This window comes from Pristiophorus japonicus, chromosome 10 (assembly GCF_044704955.1).
Source record: "Pristiophorus japonicus isolate sPriJap1 chromosome 10, sPriJap1.hap1, whole genome shotgun sequence".
Taxonomy (NCBI): Eukaryota; Metazoa; Chordata; class Chondrichthyes; family Pristiophoridae; genus Pristiophorus; species Pristiophorus japonicus.
Genome location: NC_091986.1, coordinates 192067771 through 192084546, shown reverse-complemented (window position 1 = coordinate 192084546; position 16776 = coordinate 192067771). Strand labels below are relative to the sequence as shown.

General features: G+C 49.5%; 1 protein-coding gene across 5 annotated transcripts in view; it reads right to left on the bottom strand.

The window, feature by feature from the left end:
- The window catches only part of LOC139275247 (nucleoside hydrolase-like), a 39635-nt gene that overhangs the window by 11357 nt on the left and 11502 nt on the right, over positions 1-16776 (bottom strand). For all 5 annotated transcript variants that reach the window (XM_070892442.1, XM_070892443.1, XM_070892445.1 and 2 more), the window contains 3 exons: positions 16399-16578; positions 15236-15347; positions 11292-11428 (listed from right to left, as the gene is read on the bottom strand). In XM_070892442.1, coding sequence (XP_070748543.1) covers positions 11292-11428; positions 15236-15347; positions 16399-16578 — 429 coding nt within the window. The remainder of the gene's footprint in view (positions 1-11291; positions 11429-15235; positions 15348-16398; positions 16579-16776) is intronic.

Below are 16776 nucleotides of genomic sequence, written 5' to 3'. Positions count from 1 at the left end.
GCATCCACCTTGTCGAGCCCCCTCATTATCTTATATGTTTCATAAGATCAGCTCACATACTTCTGAACTCCAATGAGTATAGTCCCAACCTACTTCCAGCGCCCCGCTTGTGTTTTCGGGGCCGGTCTCGGCGGGGCGCGGATCATTACTGCCCGGAAGAGGTGAGCCGGTATGCAACGCCACCGGTTGCGACACCGGCTCGATTTTTGGCTCCTGCCCGACCCATTACGCTGAGTAGTGCACCTGTGGAAGTTGCTGTTCCGAGCTGTAGCGGCTGCAGTGAGGTAAATAATGTCGATCTCAGGTTAAGTGATTTTTTTTTGCGATTTATGTAGAGGTGGCGTGAGTTATTTATTGGGAATGTTTTTGGTGGGATTTTTTTCCAGCCCAGGCCTCTTTCAGAACGCTCCCAGGCCGGCTGTTTAGCTCAGGATTTTCGCATGCTCAGCCCAAGAGAGACAAAGAGGGAAAAAAAGTGAAAAAGCTACGCGTTCAGGTTTAGAGTGGCTGCCAAAATGTGCACACGAAAGGACAGTGGGAATTGGTGTCACACAGGCTTGGCAGAGATTAGATCCTGGTTGTAAACAGGACTTTCTCTTCTTATTTTAGGTGCCTTGTATTGGATGGATCAAAAATTGTTACACTCTGTACCCTTGGTACCTTCATTTTTGAATAACTAATTAACCCGCAGGAGGAAAACTTATCTGCATCACCAACCTCACCAAACACTAAACAACTCCACAAAATTAGGCCCACAAATTCAACACAAGCTGTCCATATTTTAATGTGAGTAACCCCCTACAGGGTCACTGGGTAAAGGCACCGATCCTGCCCAAGTCTGATTCCCCGTGGTTCACTGGGTTAAGGCACTGATCCTGCCCTAGTCTGATTCCCTGATAGTTCACTGGGTTAAGGCACTGATCCTGCCCTAGTCTGATTCCCTGCAGGGTCACTAGGTTAAAACACTGATCCTGCCCCTAGTCTGATTCCCCGTGGTTCACTGGGTTAAGGCACCGATCCTGCCCTAGTCTGATTCCCCGTGGTTCACTGGGTTAAGACACCGATCCTGCCCCTAGTCTCATTCCCTGATAGTTCACTGGGTTAAGGCACCGATCCTGCCCCTAGTCTGATTCCCCGTGGTTCACTGGGTTAAGACACCGATCCTGCCCCTAGTCTGATTCCCCGTGGTTCACTGGGTTAAGACACCGATCCTGCTCTAGTCTGATTCCCCGTGGTTCACTGGGTTAAGACACCGATCCTGCTCTAGTCTGATTCCCCATGGTTCACTGGGTTAAGACACCGATCCTGCTCTAGTCTGATTCCCCGTGGTTCACTGGGTTAAGACACCGATCCTGCCCCTAGTCTGATTCCCCGTGGTTCACTGGGTTAAGACACCGATCCTGCTCTAGTCTGATTCCCCGTGGTTCACTGGGTTAAGGCACCGATCCTGCCCCTAGTCTGATTCCCCGTGGTTCACTGGGTTAAGACACCGATCCTGCTCTAGTCTGATTCCCTGTGGTTCACTGGGTTAAGACATCGATCCTGCCCCTAGTCTGATTCCCCGTGGTTCACTGGGTTAAGACACCGATCCTGCTCTAGTCTGATTCCCTGTGGTTCACTGGGTTAAGACATCGATCCTGCCCCTAGTCTGATTCCCCGTGGTTCACTGGGTTAAGACACCGATCCTGCCCCTAGTCTGATTCCCTGTGGTTCACTGGGATAAGACACCGATCCTGTTCTAGTCTGATTCCCCGTGGTTCACTGGGTTAAGACACCGATCCTGCTCTAGTCTGATTCCCTGTGGTTCACTGGGTTAAGACACCGATCCTGCTCTAGTCTGATTCCCCGTGGTTCACTGGGTTAAGACACCGATCCTGCTCTAGTCTGATTCCCCGTGGTTCACTGGGTTAAGGCACCGATCCTACTCGAGTCTGATTCCCCGTAGTACACTGGGTTAAGGCACCGATCCTGCTCTAGTCTGATTCCCTGTGGTTCACTGGGTTAAGGCACCGATCCTGCCCTAGTCTGATTCCCCGTGGTTCACTGGGTTAATACACCGATCCTGCCCTAGTCTGATTCCCCGTGGTTCACTGGGTTAAGGCACCGATCCTACTCGAGTCTGATTCCCCGTAGTACACTGGGTTAAGGCACTGATCCTGCCCTAGTCTGATTCCCCGTGGTTCACTGGGATAAGACACCGATCCTGCCCTCGTCTGATTCCCCTTGGTTCACTGGGTTAAGACACCGATCCTGCCCTCGTCTGATTCCCCTTGGTTCACTGGGTTAATACACCGATCCTGCTTTAGTCTGATTCCCCGTGGTTCACTGGGTTAAGGCACCAATCCTACTCGAGTATGATTCCCCGTAGTACACTGGGTTAAGGCACCGATCCTGCCCTAGTCTGATTCCCCGTGGTTCACTGGGATAAGACACCGATCCTACCCTCGTCTGATTCCCCTTGGTTCACTGGGTTAAGACACCGATCCTGCCCTCGTCTGATTCCCCTTGGTTCACTGGGTTAAGACACCGATCCTGCCCTCGTCTGATTCCCCTTGGTTCACTGGGTTAAGACACCGATCCTGCTCTAGTCTGATTCCCTGTGGTTCACTGAGTTAAGACACCGATCCTGCCCGAGTCTGATTCCCTGATAGTTCACTGGGTTAAGACACCGATCCTACTCTAGTCTGATTCCCCATGGTTCACTGGGTTAAGACACCGATCCTGCCCCTAGTCTGATTCCCCGTGGTTCACTGGGTTAAGGCACCGATCCTGCCCTTGTCTGATTCCCCGTGGTTCACTGGGTTAAGACACCGATCCTGCTCCTAGTCTGATTCCCTGTGGTTCACTGGGTTAAGACACCGATCCTGCCCGAGTCTGATTCCCTGATAGTTCACTGGGTTAAGACACCGATCCTGCTCCTAGTCTGATTCCCTGTGGTTCACTGGGTTAAGGCACCAATCCTGCTTCTAGTCTGATTCCCTGCAGGATCACTGGGTTAAGGCACCGATCCTGCCCCTAGTCTGATTCCCCGTGGTTCACTGGGTTAAGGCACCGATCCTGCCCCTAGTCTGATTCCCCGTGGTTCACTGAGTTAAGGCACCGATCCTGCCCTAGTCTGATTCCCCATGGTTCACTGGGTTAAGACACCGATCCTGCCCTAGTCTGATTCCCCGTGGTTCACTGGGTTAAGGCACCGATCCTGCCCTTGTCTGATTCCCCGTGGTTCACTGGGTTAAGACACCGATCCTGCTCCTAGTCTGATTCCCTGTGGTTCACTGGGTTAAGACACCGATCCTGCCCGAGTCTGATTCCCTGATAGTTCACTGGGTTAAGACACCGATCCTGCTCCTAGTCTGATTCCCTGTGGTTCACTGGGTTAAGACACCGATCCTGCTCTAGTCTGATTCCCTGTGGTTCACTGGGTTAAGACACCAATCCTGCTCCTAGTCTGATTCCCTGTGGTTCACTGGGTTAAGACACCGATCCTGCTCTAGTCTGATTCCCTGTGGTTCACTGGGTTAAGGCACCGATCCTGCTCTAGTCTGATTCCCCGTGGTTCACTGGGTTAAGACACCGATCCTGCCCCTAGTCTCATTCCCTGTGGTTCACTGGGTTAAGGCACCGATCCTGCTCTAGTCTGATTCCCTGTGGTTCACTGGGTTAAGACACCAATCCTGCTCCTAGTCTGGTTCCCTGTGGTTCACTGGGTTAAGACACCGATCCTGCCCGAGTCTGATTCCCTGATAGTTCACTGGGTTAAGACACCGATCCTGCTCCTAGTCTGATTCCCTGTGGTTCACTGGGTTAAGACACCGATCCTGCTCTAGTCTGATTCCCTGTGGTTCACTGGGTTAAGGCACCGATCCTGCTCTAGTCTGATTCCCCGTGGTTCACTGGGTTAAGACACCGATCCTGCCCCTAGTCTCATTCCCTGTGGTTCACTGGGTTAAGGCACCGATCCTGCCCTAGTCTGATTCCCTGTGGTTCACTGGGTTAAGGCACCGATCCTGCCCTAGTCTGATTCCCCATGGTTCACTGGGTTAAGGCACCGATCCTGCTCTAGTCTGATTCCCCGTGGTTCACTGGGTTAAGGCACCGATCCTGCCCTAGTCTGATTCCCCGTGGTTCACTGGGTTATACACCGATCCTGCCCCTAGTCGGATTCCCCGTGGTTCATTGGGTTGAGGCACCGATCCTGCCTCTAGTCTGATTCCCCGTGGTTCACTGGGTTAAGGCACCAATCCTGCTTCTAGTCTGATTCCCTGCAGGATCACTGGGTTAAGGCACCGATCCTGCCCCTAGTCTGATTCCCCGTGGTTCACTGGGTTAAGGCACCGATCCTGCCCCTAGTCTGATTCCCCGTGGTTCACTGAGTTAAGGCACCGATCCTGCCCTAGTCTGATTCCCCATGGTTCACTGGGTTAAGACACCGATCCTGCCCTAGTCTGATTCCCCGTGGTTCACTGGGTTAAGGCACCGATCCTGCCCTTGTCTGATTCCCCGTGGTTCACTGGGTTAAGACACCGATCCTGCTCCTAGTCTGATTCCCTGTGGTTCACTGGGTTAAGACACCGATCCTGCCCGAGTCTGATTCCCTGATAGTTCACTGGGTTAAGACACCGATCCTGCTCCTAGTCTGATTCCCTGTGGTTCACTGGGTTAAGACACCGATCCTGCTCTAGTCTGATTCCCTGTGGTTCACTGGATTAAGGCACCGATCCTGCTCTAGTCTGATTCCCCGTGGTTCACTGGGTTAAGACACCGATCCTGCCCCTAGTCTCATTCCCTGTGGTTCACTGGGTTAAGGCACCGATCCTGCCCTAGTCTGATTCCCTGTGGTTCACTGGGTTAAGGCACCGATCCTGCCCTAGTCTGATTCCCCGTGGTTCACTGGGTTAAGGCACCGATCCTGCTCTAGTCTGATTCCCTGTGGTTCACTGGGTTAAGACACCAATCCTGCTCCTAGTCTGATTCCCTGTGGTTCACTGGGTTAAGACACCGATCCTGCCCGAGTCTGATTCCCTGATAGTTCACTGGGTTAAGACACCGATCCTGCTCCTAGTCTGATTCCCTGTGGTTCACTGGGTTAAGACACCGATCCTGCTCTAGTCTGATTCCCTGTGGTTCACTGGGTTAAGGCACCGATCCTGCTCTAGTCTGATTCCCCGTGGTTCACTGGGTTAAGACACCGATCCTGCCCCTAGTCTCATTCCCTGTGGTTCACTGGGTTAAGGCACCGATCCTGCCCTAGTCTGATTCCCTGTGGTTCACTGGGTTAAGGCACCGATCCTGCCCTAGTCTGATTCCCCGTGGTTCACTGGGTTAAGGCACCGATCCTGCTCTAGTCTGATTCCCCGTGGTTCACTGGGTTAAGGCACCGATCCTGCCCTAGTCTGATTCCCCGTGGTTCACTGGGTTATACACCGATCCTGCCCCTAGTCGGATTCCCCGTGGTTCATTGGGTTGAGGCACCGATCCTGCCTCTAGTCTGATTCCCCGTGGTTCACTGGGTTAAGGCACCAATCCTGCTTCTAGTCTGATTCCCTGCAGGATCACTGGGTTAAGGCACCGATCCTGCCCCTAGTCTGATTCCCCGTGGTTCACTGGGTTAAGGCACCGATCCTGCCCCTAGTCTGATTCCCCGTGGTTCACTGAGTTAAGGCACCGATCCTGCCCTAGTCTGATTCCCCATGGTTCACTGGGTTAAGACACCGATCCTGCTCCTAGTCTGATTCCCTGTGGTTCACTGGGTTAAGACACCGATCCTGCCCGAGTCTGATTCCCTGATAGTTCACTGGGTTAAGACACCGATCCTGCTCCTAGTCTGATTCCCTGTGGTTCACTGGGTTAAGACACCGATCCTGCTCTAGTCTGATTCCCTGTGGTTCACTGGGTTAAGGCACCGATCCTGCTCTAGTCTGATTCCCCGTGGTTCACTGGGTTAAGACACCGATCCTGCCCCTAGTCTCATTCCCTGTGGTTCACTGGGTTAAGGCACCGATCCTGCTCTAGTCTGATTCCCTGTGGTTCACTGGGTTAAGACACCAATCCTGCTCCTAGTCTGGTTCCCTGTGGTTCACTGGGTTAAGACACCGATCCTGCCCGAGTCTGATTCCCTGATAGTTCACTGGGTTAAGACACCGATCCTGCTCCTAGTCTGATTCCCTGTGGTTCACTGGGTTAAGACACCGATCCTGCTCTAGTCTGATTCCCTGTGGTTCACTGGGTTAAGGCACCGATCCTGCTCTAGTCTGATTCCCCGTGGTTCACTGGGTTAAGACACCGATCCTGCCCCTAGTCTCATTCCCTGTGGTTCACTGGGTTAAGGCACCGATCCTGCCCTAGTCTGATTCCCTGTGGTTCACTGGGTTAAGGCACCGATCCTGCCCTAGTCTGATTCCCCATGGTTCACTGGGTTAAGGCACCGATCCTGCTCTAGTCTGATTCCCCGTGGTTCACTGGGTTAAGGCACCGATCCTGCCCTAGTCTGATTCCCCGTGGTTCACTGGGTTATACACCGATCCTGCCCCTAGTCGGATTCCCCGTGGTTCATTGGGTTGAGGCACCGATCCTGCCTCTAGTCTGATTCCCCGTGGTTCACTGGGTTAAGGCACCAATCCTGCTTCTAGTCTGATTCCCTGCAGGATCACTGGGTTAAGGCACCGATCCTGCCCCTAGTCTGATTCCCCGTGGTTCACTGGGTTAAGGCACCGATCCTGCCCCTAGTCTGATTCCCCGTGGTTCACTGAGTTAAGGCACCGATCCTGCCCTAGTCTGATTCCCCATGGTTCACTGGGTTAAGACACCGATCCTGCCCTAGTCTGATTCCCCGTGGTTCACTGGGTTAAGGCACCGATCCTGCCCTTGTCTGATTCCCCGTGGTTCACTGGGTTAAGACACCGATCCTGCTCCTAGTCTGATTCCCTGTGGTTCACTGGGTTAAGACACCGATCCTGCCCGAGTCTGATTCCCTGATAGTTCACTGGGTTAAGACACCGATCCTGCTCCTAGTCTGATTCCCTGTGGTTCACTGGGTTAAGACACCGATCCTGCTCTAGTCTGATTCCCTGTGGTTCACTGGATTAAGGCACCGATCCTGCTCTAGTCTGATTCCCCGTGGTTCACTGGGTTAAGACACCGATCCTGCCCCTAGTCTCATTCCCTGTGGTTCACTGGGTTAAGGCACCGATCCTGCCCTAGTCTGATTCCCTGTGGTTCACTGGGTTAAGGCACCGATCCTGCCCTAGTCTGATTCCCCGTGGTTCACTGGGTTAAGGCACCGATCCTGCTCTAGTCTGATTCCCTGTGGTTCACTGGGTTAAGACACCAATCCTGCTCCTAGTCTGATTCCCTGTGGTTCACTGGGTTAAGACACCGATCCTGCCCGAGTCTGATTCCCTGATAGTTCACTGGGTTAAGACACCGATCCTGCTCCTAGTCTGATTCCCTGTGGTTCACTGGGTTAAGACACCGATCCTGCTCTAGTCTGATTCCCTGTGGTTCACTGGGTTAAGGCACCGATCCTGCTCTAGTCTGATTCCCCGTGGTTCACTGGGTTAAGACACCGATCCTGCCCCTAGTCTCATTCCCTGTGGTTCACTGGGTTAAGGCACCGATCCTGCCCTAGTCTGATTCCCTGTGGTTCACTGGGTTAAGGCACCGATCCTGCCCTAGTCTGATTCCCCGTGGTTCACTGGGTTAAGGCACCGATCCTGCTCTAGTCTGATTCCCCGTGGTTCACTGGGTTAAGGCACCGATCCTGCCCTAGTCTGATTCCCCGTGGTTCACTGGGTTATACACCGATCCTGCCCCTAGTCGGATTCCCCGTGGTTCATTGGGTTGAGGCACCGATCCTGCCTCTAGTCTGATTCCCCGTGGTTCACTGGGTTAAGGCACCAATCCTGCTTCTAGTCTGATTCCCTGCAGGATCACTGGGTTAAGGCACCGATCCTGCCCCTAGTCTGATTCCCCGTGGTTCACTGGGTTAAGGCACCGATCCTGCCCCTAGTCTGATTCCCCGTGGTTCACTGAGTTAAGGCACCGATCCTGCCCTAGTCTGATTCCCCATGGTTCACTGGGTTAAGACACCGATCCTGCCCTAGTCTGATTCCCCGTGGTTCACTGGGTTAAGGCACCGATCCCTGATCTGTGCTGAGTCTCTGATGGCTTTGTGACTAAACAGTTATATGCATTCAGACATCTTTAATCCCATCATGATGCAACTTTTACCATTTGCTTGTATTCTTGCACAATACCCAACTGCACATTGAAACATAGCAATGCGCCCTTAAGTTCCTAGCATCAACCTGTCACAATTGCTTGCCGTAATTACCATGTGGCAGCTTTCCTTTGCTTTCATTATCATCATAGGCAGTGGCTCGAAATCGAGGAAGACTTGCTTCCACTCTAAAAGTGAGTTCTCAGGTGGCTGTACAGTCCAATACGGGAATTACAGTCTCTGTCACAGGTGGGACACAGTGGTTGAAGGAAAGGGTGGGTGGGGAGTCTGGTTTGCCGCACGTTCCTTCCGCTTTCTGCGCTTGATTTCCTCATGCTCTCGGCGACGAGACTCAAGGTGCTCAGCGGCCCCCCGATGCTCTTCCTCTATTTTGGGCGGTCTTTGGCCAGGGATTCCCAGGTGCCGGTGGGGATGTTGCACTTTATCAAGGAATCTTTGAGGGTGTCCTTGAAACATTTCCTCTGCCCACCTGGGGCTCGCTTGCCTTGTCGGAGTTTCGAGTAGAGGGCTTGCTTAGGGAGTCTCATGTCGGGCATGCGGACAATGTGGTCCTCCCAAAGGAGTTGGTCGAGCGTGGTCAGTGCTTCGATGCTGGGGATGTTGACCTGAGCGAGAATACTGACGGTGCATCTATCCTTCCAGTGGATTAGCAGGATCTTGCAGAGGCAACGCTGGTGGTACTTCTCCGCCTGCTGTATATGGTCCACGTCTCTGAGCCATATAGGAAGGCGGGTATCACAACTTCCCTGTAGACCATATGCTTGGTGCCAAATTTGAGGTCCTGGTCTTCACTCTCTTCCTTAGGCGACTGAAGGCTACGCTGGCACACTAGAGGCGGTGTTGGACCTAGTCATCGATGTCTGCCCTTGCTGATAGTATGACCTCACCACATAGCACTGCCTTCCCAAGGTATGGAAAATGATCCACGTTGTCCAAGGCCACGCCATGGATTTTGATGACTGGGGGGGGGAAGTGCTATGTGGCGGAGTGAGGTTGGAGGAGGACCTTTGTCTTAGGGTATTTAGTGTAAGGCCTATGCTTTCGTATGACTCAGTGAAGGTGCTGATGATGGCTTGGAGTTCAGCCTCGGAGTGTGCGCAGACGCAAGTGTCATCCGCATACTGTAGTTCAATGACAGAGGATGGGACGACCTTGGATCTAGCCTGGAGGCGGTGAAGGTTGAATAGGTTCCCATTGGTTCTATAGTTTAGTTCCACTCAAGCAGGGAGCTTGTTGATAGTGAGATGGAGCATTGCAGCAAGGAACATCGAGAAAAGCATTGGTGCGATGACGCAGCCCTGATTGACCCCAGTCCGGACGTGGATTGGGTCTGTGGTGGATCCGTTGGTCAGGATCACAGCTTGCATTTCATCATGGAATAAGCGGAGGATGGTGACAAACTTTTGGAGGCAGCCGAAATGGAGGAGGACATTCCATAGTCCCTCATGGTTGACAGTGTCAAAGGCCTTGTTGAGGTCAAAGAAGGCCATGTACAAAGGTTGATGCTGTTCCCTGTATTTCCCTTGTAGTTGTCACGCGGTGAAGATCATGTCCGTTGTACCCCTTAGTAGACGGAATTCGCATTGTGACTGGGAGAAGCTCGTCAGCCACAGGAAGAAGACGACTGAGGAGGATTTTTGCAATGCCTTTCCCAGTGGCCGACAGTAGGGAGATTCCTCTGTAGTTACCGGTCGGACTTGTCCCCTTTTTTGAAGACGGTCACGATTATGGCATCTCTGAGATCTCCTGGCATGCTCGCCTCCTTCCAGGTAAGAGAGAAAGGCCCCACCCCACTGCTGGCCAAGAACGGAGAGGCACTCATTAAGGACACCGAGGCAGTCAGGGCCCGCTGGAAGGAGCATTTCGAAGATCTCAACCGAGACTCTGTCTTCGACGCAAGTGTCCTCGACTCTATCCCGCAGCATGCTACCCGCCACCATCTCAGCAAAACCCCAGCCCTGCACGAGGTAGAAAAGGTCATCCGTCAGCTCAAGAATAATAAGGCATCAGGAGCAGATGGAATCCCCGCCAAGGCACTAAAGTATGGCTGAGAAACACTATTGGCACGAATGCATGACCTCCTTTGCTTTACCCCTTTATAGCAGACAGATAAGTAAAAACCAGTCTATTTTTAAGCGTCCTCAGCAGAATCCAGTCCTACTTCACTAGATTGAGAGGGCTATCCTTTGAGGAGAGATTGTGTAGAATGGGCCTATACTCTCTGGAGTTTAGAATAATGAGAGGTGATCTCATTGAAACATACAAGATTCTGAAGGGGATTGACAGGGTAGATGCTGAGAGGTTGTTCCCCCTGGCTAGAGTGTCTAGAACTAGGGGTCACAGTCTCAGGATAAGGGGAAGGCCATTTAAGACAGAGATGAGGAGGAATTTCTTCACTCAGAGGGTTGTGAATCTTTGGAATTTTCTGCCCCAGAGGGCTGTGGATGCTGAGTCTCTGAGTATATTCAAGGCTGAGATAGATAGATTGTTGGAGTCTAGGGGAATCAAGGGATATGGAAATCGAGCGGGAAAATGTAGTTGAGGTCGATGATCAGCCATGATCTTATTGAATGGATGGGCCGTAGGGCCTACTCCTGCTCCTATTTCTATGTTCTTACACCTGACGTCCACATCATGTTCAGTACCATTTTCTAAATCAGTACATTTACTCTGACACCATTTTAAAAATGTGACAAATTCTTTCAGTTTATGAACGGAAGCCTAGAAATTACTGCTGCCGATATCACCGCCCGAATGATTAACATGTTCTTGTGATATTCTTCCATCTGCTAGTTGGCAGACATTTTTAAAATGGGTAATGTTTCCATTAAAGCAAAGCAATATCATATGAAATGTACGTGTGCTAATATCAGCATAAGCAATTTCTAACCTATAATAAAACCCATTAATAATCTTCAGCTTTAAGATGACATCCGTTACAATTTGATTTGTTTTTTTCTCCAATTAATGTAACCGATTTATTCCACATAAATGTACATGTATTCACTAATCTTGGTTTTATGTTTGTTAAGATGTATTTTCAACAGCTTACCCAAGGCAGTGCGTGACGAAGGCAATATTCCCAAGTTGTGATATAGATGGGACATGTAAAATGGTTCAGGACAACATAAGCTGCTTCTGGATCTGCTGCAAAGTTAAACTCAGAGCACACTGACACATTGCCCCTGCCTGAAAAAGATCAAATCTTCAAGTGAAGTGTAATGTAATCATTATTTTGTATTCTTACATGGAGACAGATTGTATTGAGTGAAATAAAGCAGCGTAATGATTTCGATCAAGCCTCTTCTTACCAAGTGTGTTCTAAGTCCGCCTTTAGAGATTGAAGGCGTGTACATGAAAGACACGAATATCTTGTTCAAGTCACAAAAGGGAACTATTGCTACACTTGGATCAGGCCATCGTACAAGCATTGGATCAGGCCATCGTACAAGCAGTCGTAGTGCAGAGTGAGTCAATTCTCACTGCGTACAAAGATGCCTAACGCCACTGAACCCAGATGGTTTATCTATGCCAGAACAAATTTGTAATAGCTATTGTATGCATTTAATGTGGTTATTGCAGATTTAGTTTACCAACACAGGCATGATAGTATAGTTCAAAGAACTTTCAGAGCCATTAGATGATTATCTTTGGTGGGACAAAAGGGGGAGGCGGAGGAAAAATGGAATATGCATTATTGTAAAATATTCAAGACATTGGGAAAACTTGCGCACAACAGGGATATTGAATTAGTTGCATAGTGTGAGATAAACCTTCTAAATTTCTAATCTAGAGAATATTATTTTAAGAGCTTTCCTAATGACTCATTGGGTAAATGCACAGTTGACGAGCCGCTGAGCCATAAAAGCTAGGGGCTAGAAATTGCGTGGCGCCCCATTTGGCTGGTTACATTTTCAGGAAGTGCAAAAGTATCGCTAGGTGCAAAAGATTTACAGCTGCCGGGAACTTTCTGCCACGAAATCAAGCGCTACCACTACCCTTCGAGCGCTAAAGGGAGCGAAAGGGGTGGTATCGGCAGAGCACTGAGCAATGTTCAGGGCAGCACTGTCGTCTGTACAGGCTCCTTTCCTCCCTTAAAGTCAGTGCTGGGGTGAATGAGTTTTCATGCTGTCTGTGTTGGGCCACAGCACCTGCGCTACGTGCATAGCAGCCCCAAGCACTGAGAGTGTAGGGCTGAGCAATCATTGGGGCAAAGGAAATCAGGAGGAATCGGAATGGGGAGATAAATATATTTTGCCCTACATGTTCACCACTGCCTTTAATTAGCGCTCCCCAAGCGGTCAGCCGAGGTGTCAACGCCTCTCGCAACTGACGTTGTTGACGCCCGACAATGTTGCAGGGGGCGGGAACGAATATTACATCCGGGTGACAACAAGGCACTGTGCGCCGGATGACATCACAATCTCCGGGGTGCACAAGAGCGAGGTGGTAAGTGTTAGCTCCAGCGCAAAACCGCCAGGGAAGTTTTCGGGGCGTCGATGATTCCACCACCCCCGGTCAGTAACCCCCTTGGCGCCCTGTTACTCCCACAGGTGCTAAAGAGAGACGCAAACCAGGCCAATTTCTCCCCCTAGGATTTAGTTTTGGGGAATGAAGTTGGGCAGGGTGAAGGGGTATTAGTGGGAGAGTACTTGGGTGCCAGTGACCATAATTCAGTCAGATTCAAGTTGGTTATGGATAAGGACAATAGGCCTGGAATAAAAGTTCCAAATTGGGGAAAATTCTGCTAGGTTAAGGAGTGATTTGGCCATGGTGGACTGGAAACTGCTACTTGTGGGTAAATCAGTGTCGGAACAGTGGGAGGCATTTAAGGAGGAGATCCAGAAGGCTCAGGCCAAACATGTGCCCTTAAAGAAAAAGGCTGGGAAAAATAATTCTAGAACCCCTTGGATGTCTAGGGAATTACAGGGGAGGATTAAGGAAAAAAAGGGACGCTTATGTCATATATCAACAGCTAAATACTATAGAATCTTTAGAGGAATATAGAAAGTTAAGAGGCAAAATTAAAAAGGATATTAGGAATGCTAAGCGAGAGCACGAGAAATTCTTGGCCAGTAAAATTAAGGAAAACCCTAAGATGGTCTTTAAATATATTAAGAGTAAGAGGGTAACTAAAGAAAGAGTAGAGCCTCTTAGAGACTAATCTTTGTGTGGAGGCGGAAGATGTTGGGAGGATTCTTTACGAATACTTTACATCTGTTTTCACAAAGGAAAGGGGCAATGCAGATATAGCTATCAAGGAAGAGTGTGATATTCTGGATGAAATAAATATAGTGAGAGAGGAAGTATTAAGGGGTTCAGTAGCTTTGAAAGTAGATAAGTCACCAGGCCCGGATGAAATGCATCCCAGGCTGTTGAGCGAAGTAAAAGGGGAAATAGCAGAGGCCTTGATCATCATTTTCCAGTCTTCTTTGGATACGAGCATGAAGGACTGCTAATGTAGTACCCTTGTTTAAGAAGGGAGAAAGGGATAGGCCGAGTAATTACAGGCCTGTTAGCCTAACCTCAGTGGTGGGAAAATTTTTGGAAAAATTCCTGAAAGACAGGATAAATCTGGATTTGGAAAGGCAAGGATTAATTAGAGATAGTCAGCACGGATTTGTTAAGGGAAGATCGTGTCTGACTAACCTGATTGAATTTTTTGAGGAGGCAACCAAGAGGGTCGATGAGGGCAGAGCGTATGATGTAGTATATATGGACTTTAGCAAAGCCTTTAATAAGGTCATACATGTGTAGATGAACAAAGGGACCTTGGAGTGCTTCTCCACAGAACCCTGAAAGTAGCAGGCCAGGTGGATAAGGTGGTTAAGAAGGCATATGGAATGCTTGCCTTTATTGGCTGAGGCATAGAATATAAGAGCAGGGAGGTTATGCTTAAATTGTATAATACTTTGGTTAGGCCACAGCTGGAGTACTGCATGCAGTTCCAGTCACCATATTATAGGAAGGATGTGCAGAGGAGATTTACCAGGATGCTGCCTGGAATGGAGTCTTAGTTATGAGGACAGATTGGTTAGGCTGGGTTTGTTCTCATTGGAACAGAGGAGGTTGAGAAGAGACTTCATTGAGATGTACAAAATATTGAGGGGCCTGGACATAGTGGATAGTAAGGGTCTATTTCCTTTGTTGGAGGGGTCTATTACGAGGGGGCATAGTTTTAAGGTGGTGGGTGGAAGGTTTAGAGGGGATTGGGGGGGGGGCTTCTTTACGCAGAGGGTTGTGGGGATCTGGAACTCGCTGCCTGGAAGAGTGGTGGATGCAGAAACCCTCACCACTTTTAAGAGATGGTTGGATGGGCACTTAAAGTGCAGTAATCTGCCGGGTTAATGACCTAGAGCTGATAATTGGGATTAGACTGGATGACCTTTTGTTGTTTGTTGGACGGAGCAGATATAATTGTAAGTACTGCAGGGAATAGAATACGGCCAGGGTGATAGCCTGGACTAGTTTTGATCGCCTGGATGGGTCGGAGAGTAATTTTCCCAGATTTTTTCCCCCTAAATTGGCTCGGTTTTTACCTGGTTTTTGCCTCTCCCAGGAGATCACATGGCTCCACTTGGGGTGGAGTGTAGAATGTTTCAGTATAAGGGGTGTCGCAGTTGTGGTAAGGCGGATTGGTTGGGCTGGGTGCTCTTTGCCTTTCCGTCATTGTTCATAGGTTTATATGTAACCTTTAGGGCTGCTGACCAAGGGCCGTGCGTCTCTTTGTCAGCCAGCGCGGACACGATGGACCAGAACGGCCTCCTTCTGCGCTGTAAATTTCTATATTTCTAAATCCCTGTTTGCTCCCGTCAGCTTACATCAGACAGCAAGGCAGTGTGCCTAGAATGGGGGTAGAAAAATATCCTGCATCCCTTGATTATTATCGAAAGTACATGTATATACATAATCAGGTGAGGATTGGGTCAGGTTCAGGTGAAGCACCCCCACCTCCCACAGTTAAACAGGCTGCTACAAACGAGCTATGTGCCGTACCTTCCATGTTTCCACCCATGATGTACAAATGTTTTAGCTTCGATGGAAAGGTGGGATCCATCTTTAATGCCAAGGCAACATTGGTCTGGGGACCAGTAGCCACAAGAGAGACCTGTAGGGCAATAAACAAGTGCTTAGTACATGACTGAGAAATGTTAGTTACAGTAGACTTGTGCACTTATTTTTATTCTTTCTCTATTTTACACATGCATTTTTACTAAGAATTAATTTTATATTCAGCTTATTTTCCTCAGAAGCTCAAAGTCCTGCTCGATGTTCAAACATGATCATTCTTATTAAACAAGTTTGACCCGTTCTTGCCATCTCACTAGATGCAAATCTGTGCAAAATCTGACATCACCAGTCATGTCCACAAATAGTATACGCCACATTGGCAGCCAATCCCTGAACAGCTAGATGTGAAACGCAATGCTTGGGCCATCCAGTCCTCCCAGCTGGCCGTGGGAGACGTTTGTTATGTCAGTACAGGTACAACATCTGAAATCTGGAATCCTTGGGACCAAGTCCGTGACGGTTTTTGGTTTTTCTGGATTTCAGACAAGAAAATCAATAGTCTGAAATCTGGAATCCTCAGGACCGAGTCCATGCCGGATTTCGGACCTCGCTGCCCGCCGATCCTCCGCTCCTTGCCGCTCACCGGTTTTCAAACTATTCCGATTTTCAGAAGTCCGGATTCGGGACGTTGCATCTGTAACAGTATCCACTTTAAAGTGTAAGTGACCTTGTAGCTGGGATAAAGGAGTTGATCGGGTAAATAAGAGAGAAACTAGTTCCTCTGGTAGGGGAAGTCCACAACAAGTAGGACATAACATTAAAATTAGAACTAGGTTGTTCAGGGGTGAAATAAGAAAACATTTCTTTACACAAAGGGTAGTGGCCATCTGAAATGCTCTTTCCAAAAAAGGTCAATTAAGAGTAGATCAATTGAAAATTTCAAAACGGAGATTGATAGATTTTTGTTAGGCAGGGTTATGGGTTAAGGGTTAAGGGTTATGGAACCAAGGCGGTTAGATGGAGTTAAGATACAGATCAGCCATGGTCTATTTCATGGCGGAACAGGCTCGAGGAGCTGAATGGCCCCCTCCAGTTCCTATGCTACACTGATCAAAAGAATTTTATTTCCTGAAACTCATACATCTCACCTGACCGGCATGTTCAGTGGCTATCCTGATCATGGCATTCACCGCGTGCTCAGCATGTATGTGTTCCAGCTCGGGAGCGTTAGGGTCTGGAACATCACCCAGCCCATCCTGTCCATGGTATTGACTAGCAGTTAATTGGTCTCCAAGGAGAGCGGAAGCTGCACCTCGGTATACAGGGATCTGCAATTATAAAGGAAAAAAAACCTTTTAACAGCACTTATGGGGAATGAACTGCAGTGGGTGCTACATGGGTTCGGTAATTCAGTAAGGCCCAGTTCCATCTCCAGAACAGGACAGGGCAGGACTTCTGGCCAACAGGCTTGCCCGGCGCTGACCTCATCCCAAATTCCAAGTACAAGGTCACTTATACAGAAGAGG